At 40.1% G+C, this 16,477-nt stretch overlaps 1 protein-coding gene across 2 annotated transcripts in view; it reads left to right on the top strand.

The window, feature by feature from the left end:
- Window positions 1-16,477, top strand: part of Galntl6 (polypeptide N-acetylgalactosaminyltransferase-like 6) — a 1,251,036-nt gene that overhangs the window by 1,099,788 nt on the left and 134,771 nt on the right. For both annotated transcript variants that reach the window (XM_017600182.3, NM_001135756.1), the window contains one exon: window positions 9,767-9,884. In XM_017600182.3, the coding sequence (XP_017455671.1) occupies window positions 9,767-9,884 (118 nt within the window). The remainder of the gene's footprint in view (window positions 1-9,766; window positions 9,885-16,477) is intronic.

Raw genomic sequence — 16,477 nt, forward strand, 5'->3', positions numbered from 1 at the left:
GTGGGGCAGGCTCTGAATGGGTGTTCCTTCAGTCTCTGTTTTAATCTTTGCCTCTCCCTTCCCTGCCAAGGGTATTCTTTTTCCTCATTTAAAGAAGGAGTGAAGCATTCACATTTTGATCATCCATCTTGAGTTTCGTTTGTTCTAGGGATCTAGGGTAATTCAAGCATTTGGGCTAATAGCCACTTATCAATGAGTGCATACCATGTATGTCTTTCTGTGATTGGGTTAGCTCACTCAGGATGATATTTTCCAGTTCCAAACATTTGCCTACGAATTTCATAAAGTCATTGTTTTTGATAGCTGAGTAATATACCATTGTGTAGATGTACCACATTTTCTGTATCCATTCCTCTGTTGAAGGGCATCTGGGTTCTTTCCAGCTTCTGGCTATTATAAATAAGGCTGCGATGAACATAGTGGAGCACGTGTCTTTGTTATATGTTGGGGCATCTTTTGGGTATATGCCCAAGAGAGGTATAGCTGGATCCTCAGGCAGTTCAATGTCCAATTTTCTGAGGAACCTCCAGACTGATTTCCAGAATGGTTTTACCAGTCTGCAATCCCACCAACAATGGAGGAGTGTTCCTCTTTCTCCGCATCCTCGCCAGCATCTGCTGTCACCTGAGTTTTTGATCTTAGCCATTCTCACTGGTGTGAGGTGAAATCTCAGGGTTGTTTTGATTTGCATTTCCCTTATGACTAAAGATGTTGAACATTTCTTTAGGTGTTTCTCAGCCATTTGGCATTCCTCAGCTGTGAATTCTTTGTTTAGCTCTGAACCCCATTTTTTAATAGGGTTATTTGTTTCCCTGCGGTCTAACTTCTTGAGTTCTTTGTATATTTTGGATATAAGGCCTCTATCTGTTGTAGGATTGTTAAAGATCTTTTCCCAATCTGTTGGTTGCCGTTTTGTCCTAACCACAGTGTCCTTTGCCTTACAGAAGCTTTGCAGTTTTATGAGATCCCATTTGTCGATTCTTGATCTTAGAGCATAAGCCATTGGTGTTTTGTTCAGGAAATTTTTTCCAGTGCCTATGTGTTCCAGATGCTTCCCTAGTTTTTCTTCTATTAGTTTGAGTGTGTCTGGTTTGATGTGGAGGTCCTTGATCCACTTGGACTTAAGCTTTGTACAGGGTGATAAGCATGGATCGATCTGCATTCTTCTACATGTTGCCCTCCAGTTGAACCAGCACCATTTGCTGAAAATGCTATCTTTTTTCCATTGGATGGTTTTGGCTCCTTTGTCAAAAATCAAGTGACCATAGGTGTGTGGGTTCATTTCTGGGTCTTCAATTCTATTCCATTGGTCTATCTGTCTGTCTCTGTACCAATACCATGCAGTTTTTATCACTATTGCTCTATAATACTGCTTGAGTTCAGGGATAGTGATTCCCCCTGAAGTCCTTTTATTGTTGAGGATAGCTTTAGCTATCCTGGGTTTTTTGTTATTCCAGATGAACTTTCAAATTGTTCTGTCTAACTCTTTGAAGAATTGGATTGGTATTTTGATGGGGATTGCATTGAATCTGTAGATTGCTTTTGGTAAAATGGCCATTTTTACTATATTAATCCTGCCAATCCATGAGCATGGGAGATCTTTCCATCTTCTGAGGTCTTCTTCAATTTCTTTCCTCAGTGTCTTGAAGTTCTTATTGTACAGATCTTTTACTTGCTTGGTTAAAGTCACACCGAGGTACTTTATATTATTTGGGTCTATTATGAAGGGTGTCGTTTCCCTAATTTTTCTCTCGGCTTGTTTCTCTTTTGTATAGAGGAAGGCAACTGATTTATTTGAGTTAATTTTATACCCAGACACTTTGCTGAAGTTGTTTATCAGCTTTAGTAGTTCTCTGGTGGAACTTTTGGGATCACTTAAATATACTATCATGTCATCTGCAAATAGTGATATTTTGACCTCTTCTTTTCCGATCTGTATCCCCTTGATCTCCTTTTGTTGTCTGATTGCTCTGGCTAGAACTTCAAGAACTATATTGAATAAGTAGGGAGAGAGTGGGCAGCCTTGTCTAGTCCCTGATTTTAGTGGGATTGCTTCAAGTTTCTCTCCATTTAGTTTAATGTTAGCAACTGGTTTGCTGTATATGGCTTTTACTATGTTTAGGTATGGGCCTTGAATTCCTATTCTTTCCAGGACTTTTATCATGAAGGGATGTTGAATTTTGTCAAATGCTTTCTCAGCATCTAATGAAATGATCATGTGGTTTTGTTCTTTAAGTTTGTTTATATAATGGATCACGTTGATGGTTTTCCGTATATTAAACCATCCCTGCATGCCTGGGATGAAGCCTACTTGATCATGGTGGATGATTGTTTTGATGTGCTCTTGAATTCGGTTTGCCAGAATTTTATTGAGTATTTTTGCGTCGATATTCATAAGGGAAATTGGTCTGAAGTTCTCTTTCTTTGTTGTGTCTTTGTGTGGTTTAGGTATAAGAGTAATTGTGGCTTCGTAGAAGGAATTAGGTAGTGCTCCATCTGTTTCAATTTTGTGGAATAGTTTGGATAATATTGGTATGAGGTCTTCTATGAAGGTTTGATAGAATTCTGCACTAAACCCGTCTGGACCTGGGCTCTTTTTGGTTGGGAGACCTTTAATGACTGCTTCTATTTCCTTAGGAGTTATTGGGTTGTTTAACTGGTTTAATCTGTTCCTGATTTAACTTCGATACCGGGTATCTGTCTAGGAAATTGTCCATTTCCTGAAGATTTTCAAGTTTTGTTGAATATAGGTTTTTATAGTAAGATCTGATGATTTTTTTAATTTCCTCTGAATCTGTAGTTATGTCTCCCTTTTCATTTCTGATTTTGTTAATTTGGACGCACTCTCTGTGTCCTCTCGTTAGTCTGGCTAAGGGTTTATCTATCTTGTTGATTTTCTCAAAGAACCAACTTTTGGTTCTGTTGATTCTTTCTATGGTCCTTTTTGTTTCTACTTGGTTGATTTCAGCTCTGAGTTTGATTATTTCCTGCCTTCTACTCCTCCTGGGTGTATTTGCTTCTTTTTGTTCTAGAGCTTTTAGGTGTGCTGTCAAGCTGCTGACATATGCTCTTTCCTGTTTCTTTCTGCAGGCACTCAGCGCTATGAGTTTTCCTCTTAGCACAGCTTTCATTGTGTCCCATAAGTTTGGGTATGTTGTATCTTCATTTTCATTAAATTCTAAAAAGTTTTTAATTTCTTTCTTTATTTCTTCCTTGACCAGGTTATCACTGAGTAGAGCATTGTTCAATTTCCACGTATATGTGGGCATTCTTCCCTTATTGTTATTGAAGACCAGTTTTATGCCGTGGTGGTCCGATAGCACGCATGGGATTATTTCTATCTTTCTGTATCTGTTGAGGCCCGTTTTTTGACCAATTATATGGTCAATTTTGGAGAAAGTACCATGAGGAGCTGAGAAGAAGGTATATCCTTTTGCTTTAGGATAGAATGTTCTATAAATATCTGTTAAGTCCATTTGGCTCATGACTTCTCTTAGTCTGTCTACATCACTGTTTAATTTCTGTTTCCATGATCTGTCCTTTGATGAGAGTGGGGTGTTGAAATCTCCCACTATTATTGTGTGAGGTGCAATGTGTGTTTTGAGCTTTAGTAAGGTTTCTTTTACGTATGTAGGTGCCCTTGTATTTGGGGCATAGATATTTAGGATTGAGAGTTCTTCTTGGATTTTTCCTTTGATGAATATGAAGTGTCCTTCCTTATCTTTTTTTATGACTTTTAGTTGGAAATTGATTTTATTTGATATTAGAATGGCTACTCCAGCTTGCTTCTTCTGACCATTTGCTTGGAAAGTTGTTTTCCAGCCTTTCACTCTGAGGTAGTGTCTGTCTTTGTCTCTGAGGTGTGTTTCCTGTAGGCAGCAGAATGCAGGGTCCTCGTTGTGTATCCAGTTTGTTAATCTATGTCTTTTTATTGGGGAGTTGAGGCCATTGATATTGAGAGATATTAAGGAATAATGATTATTGCTTCCCGTTATATTCATATTTGGATGTGAGGTTATGTTTGTGTGCTTTCATTCTCTTTGTTTTGTTGCCAAGACGATTAGTTTCTTGCTTCTTCTAGGGTATAGCTTGCCTCCTTATGTTGGGCTTTACCATTTATTATCCTTTGTAGTGCTGGATTTGTGGAAAGATATTGTGTAAATTTGATTTTGTCATGGAATATCTTGGTTTCTCCATCTATGTTAATTGAGAGTTTTGCTGGATACAGTAACCTGGGCTGGCATTTGTGTTCTCTTAGGGTCTGTATGTCATCAGTCCAGGATCTTCTGGCCTTCATAGTTTCTGGCGAAAAGTCTGGTGTGATTCTGATAGGTCTGCCTTTATATGTTACTTGACCTTTTTCCCTTACTGCTTTTAATATTCTTTCTTTATTTTGTGCGTTTGGTGTTTTGACAATTATGTGACGGGAGGTGTTTCTTTTCTGGTCCAATCTATTTGGAGTTCTGTAGGCTTCTTGTATGTCTATGGGTATCTCTTTTTTTAGGTTAGGGAAGTTTTCTTCTATGATTTTGTTGAAGATATTTACTGGTCCTTTGAGCTGGGAGTCTTCACTCTCTTCTATACCTATTATCCTTAGGTTTGATCTTCTCATTGAGTCCTGGATTTCCTGTATGTTTTGGACCAGTAGTTTTTTCCGCTTTACATTATCTTTGACAGTTGAGTCAATGATTTCTATGGAATCTTCTGCTCCTGAGATTCTCTCTTCCATCTCTTGTATTCTGTTGGTGAAGCTTGTATCTACAGCTCCTTGTCTCTTCTTTTGGTTTTCTATATCCAGGGTTGTTTCCATGTGTTCTTTCTTGATTGCTTCTATTTCCATTTTTAATTCCTTCAACTGTTTGATTGTGTTTTCCTGGAATTCTTTCAGGGATTTTTGTGTCTCCTCTCTATGGGCTTCTACTTGTTTATTTATGTTTTCCTGGAATTCTTTCAGGGATTTTTGTGTCTCCTCTCTATGGGCTTCTACTTGTTTATTTATGTTTTCCTGGAATTCTTTCAGGCATTTTTGCGATTCCTGTCTGTAGGCTTCTACTTGTTCTCTAAGGGAGTTCTTCATGTCTTTCTTGAAGTCCTCCAGCATCATGATCAAAAATGATTTTGAAACTAGATCTTGCTTTTCTGGTGTGTTTGGATATTCCATGTTTGTTTTGATGGGAGAATTGGGCTCCGATGGTGCCATGTAGTCTTGGTTTCTGTTGCTTGGGTTCCTGCGCTTGCCTCTCGCCATCAGATTATCTCTAGTGTTACTTTGTTCTGCTATTTCTGACAGTGGCTAGACTGTCCTATAAGCCTGTGTGTCAGGAGTCCTGTAGACCTGTTTTCCTCTCTTTCAGTCAGTTATGGGGACAGTGTGTTCTGCTTTCGGGCGTGTAGTTTTTCCTCTGTACAGGTCTTCAGCTGTTCCTGTGGGCCTGTGTCTTGAGTTCACCAGGCAGCTTTCTTGCAGCAGAAAATTTGGTCTTACCTGTGGTCCCGAGGCTCAGGTTCGCTCGTGGGGTGCTGCCCAGGGGCTCTCTGCAGCGGCAGCAACCAGGAAGACCTGTGCCGCCCCTTCCGGGAGCTTCAGTGCACCAGGGTTCCAGATGGTCTTTGGCTTTTTCCTCTGGCGTCCGAGATGTGTGTGCAGGGAGCAGTCTCTTCTGGTTTCCCAGGCTTGTCTGCCTCTCTGAAGGTTTAGCTCTCCCTCCCACGGGATTTGGGTGCAGAGAACTGTTTATCCGGTCTGTTTCTTTCAGGTTCCGGTGGTGTCTCAGGCAGGGGTCCTGCCGCTCCTGGGCCCTCCCCCACGGGAGCCCAGAGGCCTTATACAGTTTCCTCTTGGGCCAGGGATGTGGGCAGGGGTGAGCAGTGTTGGTGGTCTCTTCTGCTCTGCAGCCTCAGGAGTGCCCACCTGACCAGGCGGTTGGGTCTCTCTCTCACCGGGTCTGGGAGCAGAGAGCTGCTGCAGGCTGGGATCCGCGGGTGTGGGACTTCTGGTAAACACAGAACGTGCCCGGTCCTAGAGAAATTCTGCTTCCGTGTGTCCCAAGCTCACCAGGCAGCTTTCTTGCAGCAGAAAATTTGGTCTTACCTGTGGTCCTGAGGCTCAAGTTCGCTCATGGGGTGCTGCCCACGGGCTCTCTGCAGCGGCAGCAACCATGCGCCAGTCTATTTTCTAAGAGCCCAACGTGACTTCCCCTTCACATCACTGGACCGAAATTTTAATCATTCACATATTTTCAAACATTTTCCTCATGGATTTATTTTTCGGTATTTTGCGTGCTTTCATTCCTCTAATCCAAAAGGCTACTTGGCATGTGTTAAAATTTGAAATCATACGCTCTGTGACTGAAAGTTTGAGACAGGAGCCTTTTAAAATACCCTAGAGAAAGCATGTTTTAATTAAGCCTCCACCATTTTTTTCTAAATATATGAAGTAAAGACTCAATTCATTAAATAGGGAAGAGCAGGCAGTTTGGCAACTCCTCAGAAGCCGTGAGGGTTACAGGATGGAGACAGAGCACTCAGATAATGTCCTAGTATAGAAGAGAAAACCAACCACACACTCTGAAATGTGCATTTGCCAATGAGAATACAGGTTTTTGTCATTGCTATCAAATAAAGAATTGTGCCAGCAAACTTTTACATGATAGCCTCACTAACTTAAGAGCAAACCAAATTTGGGGCACAAAAAACTGCCATGGAGAAGGGAAGCTATTCAACTATCTGTAAAAAGGAAATCATATTTATTGCATGGCCCAATCGTGTTGGTATGAAATAGAAAACTCACTTCCACTATGTTTGCAGAGAAGTCACATATTTCTGTGGCCTGAAAACTAAGGAATCTTCATGACCACATTAATTTTAGAAGTCACCCCAGGGATGACAAATGTTTTTAATTGCAAAGCTGGAGGACTGATTGGTGATGTTGTGAACAGTGCTGGTAAGCAGCATTCATGTGTCACACGGACACGGAGTCACAAGCCATGGCAACAGTGCATTCTCATTCCCAGGGAAACAAAACAGAAGGAAGCTTTGGAAGAAGTCAAGCAGGAAGTAGACAGGCCGGTGTGAAAATGGAGAATGGAACCAACAGGGAGTTCTGAGACCAGTTCTTACATAAAATGAAATAAAAGGGGCAGAAGAAATTGCAAAGAAATTGTTGGCTACCCTTGTTCATTTTTCTTGGGAAGGAGAAAGAATGACACACTGCACGCTTTACTGTTTAATAAAGCTGGATGTACCTAGCTCACTTCTTTTGACTTCAGTCTAACATTGCCCAGAACTGAGTCCTTTGGGTCTGAGATTCAACCTACAGACTCAGTCCTACAGTGAAATCACAATGCTAGATTTTCACTGGAACTACTGAAACCCAACAGAGTACAGAAATACTACCCCTAATATTATTTTACGTGTTATTTGTTTATGTGGATATATGCTATGTGTGACCTATGTATGTGTGTATTGTTTATGATGAAATGTTAGTACTTTAAAATATGAGCATTACATTAGAGTGCACGGCAGGCAGTGAAATGTGTAACGAAGTCCAAACGCTGGAGAAAGGAAAGTGGAAAGCTGCTATGAAAATCTTCAATTAATCATAAGGGACCCTTTGCCTACTACTGGGTGGCCTTGGCCAGTCTTGATGTGATTGGTATGTGTTATGCTAGGTTGGTAAGCTGTGCTCAGTTGATGTCCCTGAGAGGCCTGTTCTTTTCTAAGGGGAGGCAGGTGGGGGCATTGGGAAGAGCTGATGGTGGTGGTGTTGGTAGTGGTGATGGATGGATCTGGGGGAGAAGGGGGGAAGGGGTGGTTTGAGTGGGTGAAGAGAGACTGGGAGGAAGGAAGGCAGAGGAAACTGTGGTAAGAATGTAATATATGAAACAATGAAAAATATTTTTTAAAAATATAAATGAAGGGAAAACAAACATTCTTGACACAGGCAGAAAAGATGGAAGATAAGTTTAAGTGTAACATCAACATTTTTTAATAAAAGGATCTAAATGACCCAAGTATAAAGCAGTGTGTGTGTGTGTGTGTGTGTGTGTGTGTGTATTACTGATAAGAACCCCACTTTTGCAGGGAGACAGAGAGAAAAGGGTATCAGCTATGTGTGTGAGCTGAGCATGACTATGCACTGACCCTTCTGCCCCACCTGCCACGCACTCGTTAGAGATGGCAGCTAGAATCTAGCTCTGGGCTTCACTCATGCTACACAATCACTGTACCTACATCAACAACCCAGAAACGCATGTTCAGTATGAATACACAAATGGTTAAAAAAAATCAAGAGTCAGAAGGGTTATAAATACTAGAGCTGGAGAACACAGGAAACAAGAGTTCTTATTAAAATGACATAGAATAGATGGTACAGCAAAGAATATCACCAGAAATAATAAAAGCCATTTCCTAGTTATAATGAGGCAATTCATCAAAAGCACAAAAATTCTAAATATTTCTGCTCTATTAACAGGGCTACAAAACATGATGCAAAACGTTGATAGAACAGCAAGAACAAAGAAATATAGAATTATCCTCATAAATTCCAATACTCTTAATAATTGATGGGTTCATTTGGATTTAATTTATAGACAGGTTAACCTAAAATATACTATTCAAACTCTTTACAACATCATTTCTAAACAAGATTATTGTGTCTCTTTTGTTGCCTACAATAAAAACAATTTACAATTAAATGATTAATTGCATGATTTCTTTCCCCCAATATTTCTAAAATTCAAAACTCCCAGTGATTTTTAACCCAGTCCTGCAGAAGTAAAGGTTACCACTATGGTGATATGCTCACTGGAAATTTCACCCAGTTATAGTCTTAATTTGCTCCAGCTACAGTTATAATTCCACTTTGAAGTGCTGAAAACGGGAGTGGGAACAGGCTGCTGGAGAGAGAAATAAAGGGACATCTGATTCTAAAAATCTCCATTTCTAACAAAATGCGCAAGTTACATGAGATTTTGCATTATACTCTGTGCACTTTCCCAAGGAGGACAAATAAATCTTCCTTCTAGATCTTTGATCTTGCCAATTACACAAAATCTACACTCTCAAAAATATTTATCTTAGGACTGGAGAGATGGGTCAGCAGCTCAGCACCCGTATACTCTTCCAGAGGACCAGAGTCCAATTCTCAGGATCCTGTCATGGGGCTCACAGCCATCTGTAATTCCAGCGCCATGGCGTCAGACTCCCTCTGCTGGACTTCACTGCCACCTGCACTCATGTGCATATCCCGTACATGCACACATAAACAAAAGCTTATTTTAAAATCTTACTTTAGTCTATTCTATTTCATAGTCTCTAAATAAAACCTGCACTGTACACAGTAGACAGATGCTCGATGATACATGTAAGAGATGAAATCAGAGATGTGCCTATCACATTTTTACTACCATTCTTTCTGATGGTAAAAGACCTCTCTCAACTTAGGAAAAAGCCATAAAACTAAGCAATATTTCCAATAGATCAGTCACTAATGTAGTGCACTTCTCTCTGATGATAACCAGGTGGCCAAGTGTGATTCTTAAGGACCTTTGCAGTGTCAGAACCTGAGTTGCAATTTTAATATTCATCTAGCTTCTTCTGCCACATCCACTTCAATAGAAATGAAATAAGAATTCTACATTTGCTCTTGATAGCCATGCTTGAAAATGACATTTGAACACTAAACCAGATTGTGAGTTTCAAAGAAAACTACTACTGCTTTTGATGTTCATAGTCCTTTAAGTGTTGTTTATCTTCTGTCTCCCAGGTCTCCTGTTATGGCTGGAGGTCTCTTTGCAGTGGATCGAAAGTGGTTTTGGGAACTGGGTGGCTATGACCCAGGCTTAGAAATCTGGGGAGGAGAGCAGTATGAAATCTCTTTTAAGGTAAGACACTCAGATTGCCCTCACTCCAATACTTACAGACTATTCTGATAGAACTTATCACTTTGCTTTGTGATCTGTCTTGAAGCTATGACTCCCAGGGGACCTTTTACAAGAGAGGCGAATTCCTCCCAGTGTTACAGTGAGACACAGCCATGCTGCGTGCAAAAAGAAACCATTCACAGTCCAATGCATAGGTGAGCAAGTCTACAAACTTACACCTACTGCTCCCCTGGCAAAGGCATTCATCCTGGAGTGCTTTATAGCGTAAAGGACAGGAAAGTAAAGACGAAGGCAGGAGACAGAAGTTAGTGCAGTGGAGGTCTGCCATTCACCGTCAGACAAGAGGGAGCAACTGAGATCTTGGTTTTATCCAGTTATTGCAAAACTCCTTGAACTGATAATACATTTAATTTTAAAGTATCAATGCTACATTGAAGAGCAAGTTTTTAAGTTTTGTTTAATTTTGCTTTATTTTGAGATAGCTAACTATAGTCAAGCTGGCTTAAAACTATATAAGCCAGACTGGCCTCAAACCTGAAGTAATGTGCCTGGCTCACACTGTGAGCTTAGGATATGCTTAGGATTTCAAGTGTGAGCAGTTTAGGATTTTAGGTGCGAGCAGGGTAATATTTCAGGTATGAGCAGGGTAGTCTGTGTTGAGCAGGTTAGGGTTTCAGGTGTGAGCAGGTTAGCTACAAGCAAGTCTTGTACTTATTTATCTGGAATTACCCATCTCTCTACCTTCCTCAGTAATCAATTCTCAATTAAATGCTATGCTTTATCATACACAACACACACACACACACATTTGCACATATATATATACATATGTGTATATATATTTGTAATTTAGTTTCAGTTCATGATGTTCAAATAAATGACAAATTACAACATATGAAAAAAAGTGAAGGTAAAATAAACTGTGTAAGAATTCATACTTCAAATTGCCAATATGATTTTGTAATTCAGTCTTATAAAGAAAAGAAAAATTCTTTTCTTTCTCTCATCTTAACCATTGTTTGTATAGAAGCAAAGGCTGACTCTTGGGATGCTGCTGAATGAGACCTCCTACGTATGTCAGCCTTTGGTGACTGCTTCTGCTGCAAAGTCCAACAGTGCTTGTTGCAAAAAGAAAGTACATCCTGAACATAATTAAAGTCAAACCTAAGAATCCAGCTACAATCAAACATATAATTTTGCATCTAAGATACTTTTCTTATCACTTCCGATGCATCGTTTTATACCATTGGATCTGCCAGCGTCTTTGGGTCCCTCTGTTAGGGCAGCTGCTCCCTGTCTTGTTGTGGTAGATATGCAGGAGCTAATGCAGTTGTAATCCTTACACATCAGCACAACCACATTCTCAGTGCTAAAAGCCAAATGCTGGACTGAGTACTTCTGTATTAGCTGATTTGAAAGAAAATAACCTTAGAAGGTCTATATTATTACTCCATTGAACAGTGGAGAAACTTACAATTATTTTAGATTGGTTTTCTATAGGTTTTAAGGATTAAATGTAGACTATACTTTGAGAGATTGTATTTATGGTTTGTTAAAGATGAAATTATTACCCATTACCATTTAGAGATTAAGGTGCTCCATTTCAGCCTCACTGCTAAGACTATAATAAACAAGAAATGGATTCCCACTTGTGATAGCTTAAATGAGAGTGGTCCCAGTTTGCATACTTGGTCCCCAGTTGGTGGAACTCTTTGGGAAGGATTAGGCTGTGAAGCCTTGTTGGAGGAGGTGTGTCAGCTTTGTAGGATCCAGAAGCCCACTAGTTTCTACCTTGTGCTTGTGGATTAAATGTAAACTCTCTATCCCAGAACCATGCCTGTTCAATTAAATGTCTTCCTGTATAAGTTGCCTTCATCATGGTATTTTGTTACAGTGTTAGAAAATTAACTAAGACAACATCCAATCCCTGACCAAACCCATTCTCAAGTTAACTGTCAGTCTGCTTGCCCTTGCCTAATGAGTTCTCCTATAGATACAGCTAATGATCTGGAATCAGTCACTGAAATGTATTAAAAAATGTTTGATTTCAGCCTCACTGCTAAGACTATAATAAATAAGAAATGGATTACCATTTGTGATAGCTTAAATGAGAGTGGTCCCAGCATGCATACTTGGTCCCCAGTTGGTGAAACTCTTTGTGTGCAGTGGTATCTATCTGCGATCCCAGAATTCCTATGGGTAGGGGTAAAAAGAAGCACACTAGCTAGAAGCTTGCAGTTCATTTAGCCTATAGATAAAACCTATAGATAAAGCACAGATAAAACATTTTAAGATAGAACATTGTATTTAGCCATGGTATTTATAAAAACGCTGAATTGCTATCTTTGTTATTTTTACCAGACTTGAAAGAATACATTTACTTTTTGTAGTTCAAGACCATTCTGTGATGTTCTCTTAATTTGTGAATGCATGAAGTTCAAGATGTTGAGAGAATTTCTAATAAGCGAGAGATTCTGTTTGAATAACCAGATGTTTGATAAAGCAAGATTGCCCTTGAAAAATCTTAAGACTCTGTGGATTATACACTTGCATTCTAAATCACAAAGGTACATTTTAGGCAAACAGAACTTTCATCTCGATTCAATGTCACTTGTACCTATCACATCTCTTCTGGATGACCCAAGATTTTATTTCCCCATTTCCGATGTTTCATTTGTCTGTCATTGTATAGGATATAATTGGAATGCAGCCCTGTCGTCTTTGTCTAAAAACCATGGCAACCACATTGTAAGTTCAGGACTGAATTGCCCTAGGTTGTTTGGTTGGGATGATAGATTCTTCGGTGACAGTTATGTCTTAGCAGGGTTCCATTTCAGACATGTCTCTTCATTCTTCTTGATCCTGTTTGCTGACCTTGGGGTTCCTGTCCCTCGCTGTTAGTATTTATGAAGTAGATAAATTTGATTAGGTTCTTAGGCAGAATATACATTGAAGCGAGAGTTTGTGCAAAAATAATCAACCAAAGATGTCATACACAAATAGCCCTATGGATCACAATAGAAAGAGAGAAGAAAATCAAACATCTGATTTTTGGCCATATTCTATAAACTGTGATTAATTTTCAGTATTATAAGGTTCAAACTGATCAGCATTTAAAACCTGTGAAATGAGAGTGGTCGATTGGTGCTTGCTAGTAGCATTTTATACCTTAATACAGGATCTGCTCTAAGCTGCAACTTAAATATTAGCGTTGCAAATACGTCTGTCAGTGGTCATTGTCAGGTACCTATGCTACATGTTTACTCTTTGAAGAATCACTTCACAAAAGTTTTTGAAAATTGACCAATGAAAATATTTCCAGAAAATTTTGTCTCGCACGAAGGTCTGAGTCTTTGGTGAAACATAACATTCTAAAGTACCTTCCCTTAATTTTTCTAAAAGATGTGATTCTGGAAGATCAGCAGATTTTACATTAGAGAATAAAAGACAGAGAGTGTGACTTTTAGAGAGTTTTCTCTGGAAAAGAAATGCTCTGTTCACATGAGCTCAACATTCACATTTTTTTCTTATGGATCTGGACCCCAGTGAAGTTCTGAATCATCCAGCTGTCCATTAAATCATACTACATTAGCCAGTTGTTGCCAGGGAGAGAAGGCAGCATTTAGTCAGGTTTTCTATCAGCTTCTGTTGAGCATCTCATTTCCACTAGGCTATGTTCCAAAGATGCAATGTATAGTTGCCACGGGAAATGAGGAGGAGACAAAGGCAGATGAGTGCTATGGCCCAGCAGGTAGACCACATGATAAATATTGCCCCCCCCCTTGCTGAGTCTGTGGTTGTGTCCATCTCAGAACCGTGCAGGAGCCTCCTCCCACCCTGCCTCCGCCCTCCCAGGATCAGTTCTCTCTCCTGTATTCTACTTCTCACTTCTCTCTCCCCAGGCCACTGTCCTGGAGCCTTTCTTAAAGAAACAATGAGAGAAGCAATCCTTAAGTCAGTCTGAGAGTTTTGTAAAATGGCGGTTTCTATGTTGGCATATTAGAGATAGAACACGTTGCTGGGGTTTTATAAAAATTAGCAAAGAGATGAAAAGTATGTTAAATACAAGCATACAAATTCTTCGGGTCACATGCCTGCCACATAGTGACTGAAACTTCTGAGGTTTTGAAGGACAATATCCATTTATTTTGTGCTCCTTCACAGATTGTGAAATCTCTGTATTCAATAACCTGTGTCCCAAAATTCTAACCGTTCTCTTTTTTCCTGTGGTGATAATAACTACTATTTGGTCTCTTAACAAGAAAAAATAATGAGTTAGCACTTAAAGGTCATTGGATTTAATTTCTTATCCCATTCAACACCAGTGAAAGATTTAAAAACAAGAAAAAGATAAAAAGCCCTCTAGCTCATAATTGTTGAGACAAGTCATTATCTAGTTAATGTCAAACAAGGATTCAAAATTGTTCATGAAAATCATTAACCTATTTTCTCTTTGTTGAAAGATTTTTTAAAAAGAAAAAGAGGCTTCTGTCCAATTTTAAGAGACAACACAGGTTCTTCCCATGGGATGTTTGCTAAATGTGAAATTTGACATTCTTCCGATAGTTTAGTGTAACAGAATTTGGATTATTATTAAATTTAATGGCTATTCAATAAAGGTTAAGCATAGTTAATAGGACTCATCCCAGAGCCCAGAACAATTGGTTCTTTACTAAAATAAGAGAGCAGCATCACTTCTGGTGACTCATCAAATCAGATGTGCCACCCTTTGACCTTACATCAGAACTTCACAAGAACAAATGCAGTTTGTTCGTTTATTTATATTTAATGTGAACGCTAGTGCCCAAAGTGATCATCAGAGCTAAGTACAGATAAAGTTTCCCTACATGGCATAGACATGGCACAAGCATATCCTGTTCAGCGTATTTCTCACCTAATAACTGAAGATACAGTCGCAATGCCTTTACAGTCCTCAGGTACAAAGGGATGGTCATCTCTTAAAGGTTACTTAAAATAAAAAACGGATCAATAAATAAAGCCTCCTCCCTTCCTCCTTAACAAAGCTCTCAGACATCCTGCCTTCAAGCACATGCCTAGAAAAGGAGCACATGTTCAGCAGTCATGGTAAATTCAGCAGTGGTAATACTAGGGCATGTGGGAATGCAACAGTCACAGCTTCAAGTCTCTTGGGGTCTGTGGATCTCGGTCCTCCAAAGTTTTGCTATGTGTGAGGGAAACCGAAGATGCTTTACTAAAAACAATAACAATTGCTAGTATGCAGCGCTTCTCCAGACTGAGTTTGGCACGGTGATGGGTGAAGGCCAGTTCTGAGAGACGACTGTCACCGACATCCCATTTGCAAGGTTATTTATTGGTGAGGCAGGATGGACGAACAACATTCAATATTGTTACCAGCCCTGAGCAGCCGACCCCTGCTGGCTATAGACAAGTAACAGATGACGTAATTCATTTCCATAAAGTGTGTGCCACAACATTGATACACACTAAAGTGTAGCACTGCTCTCATGGAAACCTTAAAAGGTAATAGGTAAGATGGCTAATGTGCCTTATGACCCTATCCGTTGAGAATTTCGTACTTATAGACAATGAAACATGATCTTAGCCATACCCTGTTTCCTCCCTGTGTGCCCCCAGGTTCACTTAAACACATCCTCCTCTCAGTTTCATGTCCTCTTATAAAAAAGCTAAGTCCAATTAGTATCCCTCAGATATGCATGGGACCATCCACTGGAGTGTGAACAACGTACCAGTAGCCAGAAAAATTATTCTCTCTCTCTCCTTTTTCTTTTGTGGAAGTCTATTTATTTACACTTCAAATGTTTTTCTCTTTCCTGGCTTTCCCTCTGAACCCCACCCCTATCCTCCCTCCCCCTGTTATATAAGGGTGCTCCCCTACCCACCCATCGACTCCCACCTCACCACTCTGGCATTGCCCTACACTAGGGCATTGAGCCTTCACAGAACCAAGGGCCTCTCCTCCCATTGATGCCAGACAATGCCATCCTCTGCTATATATGCGGCTAGAGCCATGGGTCCCTCCATGTGTACTCTTTGGTTGGTGGTTTAGTTCCTAGGAGCTCTGGAGGTCTGGTTGGTTGAGATTGTTGTTCTTCCTATGGGGTTGCAAACTTCTTCAGCTCCTTCAGTTCTTCTCCCAACTTCTCCATTGGGGTCCCTGTGTCCAGTCCGATGGCTGGCTGCTTCCATCTGTATTTCTTGGGCTCTGGCAGAGCCTCTCAGGAGACAGCTATATCGGGCTCCTGTCAGCAAGCACGTCTCCCAGCAGCCATCAACTGGTAATAGCTCCTCAGTTATTGGATCTTAGGAGCTTCTCCTCCACTTATGCTGCAATGGCACGAAGCTTGGTCTTGCATAGATGGCCATACCCTCTGTAGTTCCTTAATGCAATTGTCATGTCATGTCCAGAAGACAGAACTTCATGTCAGTCTTCCTGCACTCTGGTGCTTACAGTCTGTAACTAACAAGATGTCAAACTAACAAGAGAATAAACAATAGCAGCTACCAGATAAAGGAACAGAAAAATAAAACCTACTCCTGCTGAAATGAAGGTCATCAGAAGAAACTATCTCTTCTAGACAACAGTCCCTCAC

The sequence above is a fragment of the Rattus norvegicus genome, chromosome 16 (assembly GCF_036323735.1).
Source record: "Rattus norvegicus strain BN/NHsdMcwi chromosome 16, GRCr8, whole genome shotgun sequence".
Taxonomy (NCBI): Eukaryota; Metazoa; Chordata; class Mammalia; order Rodentia; family Muridae; genus Rattus; species Rattus norvegicus.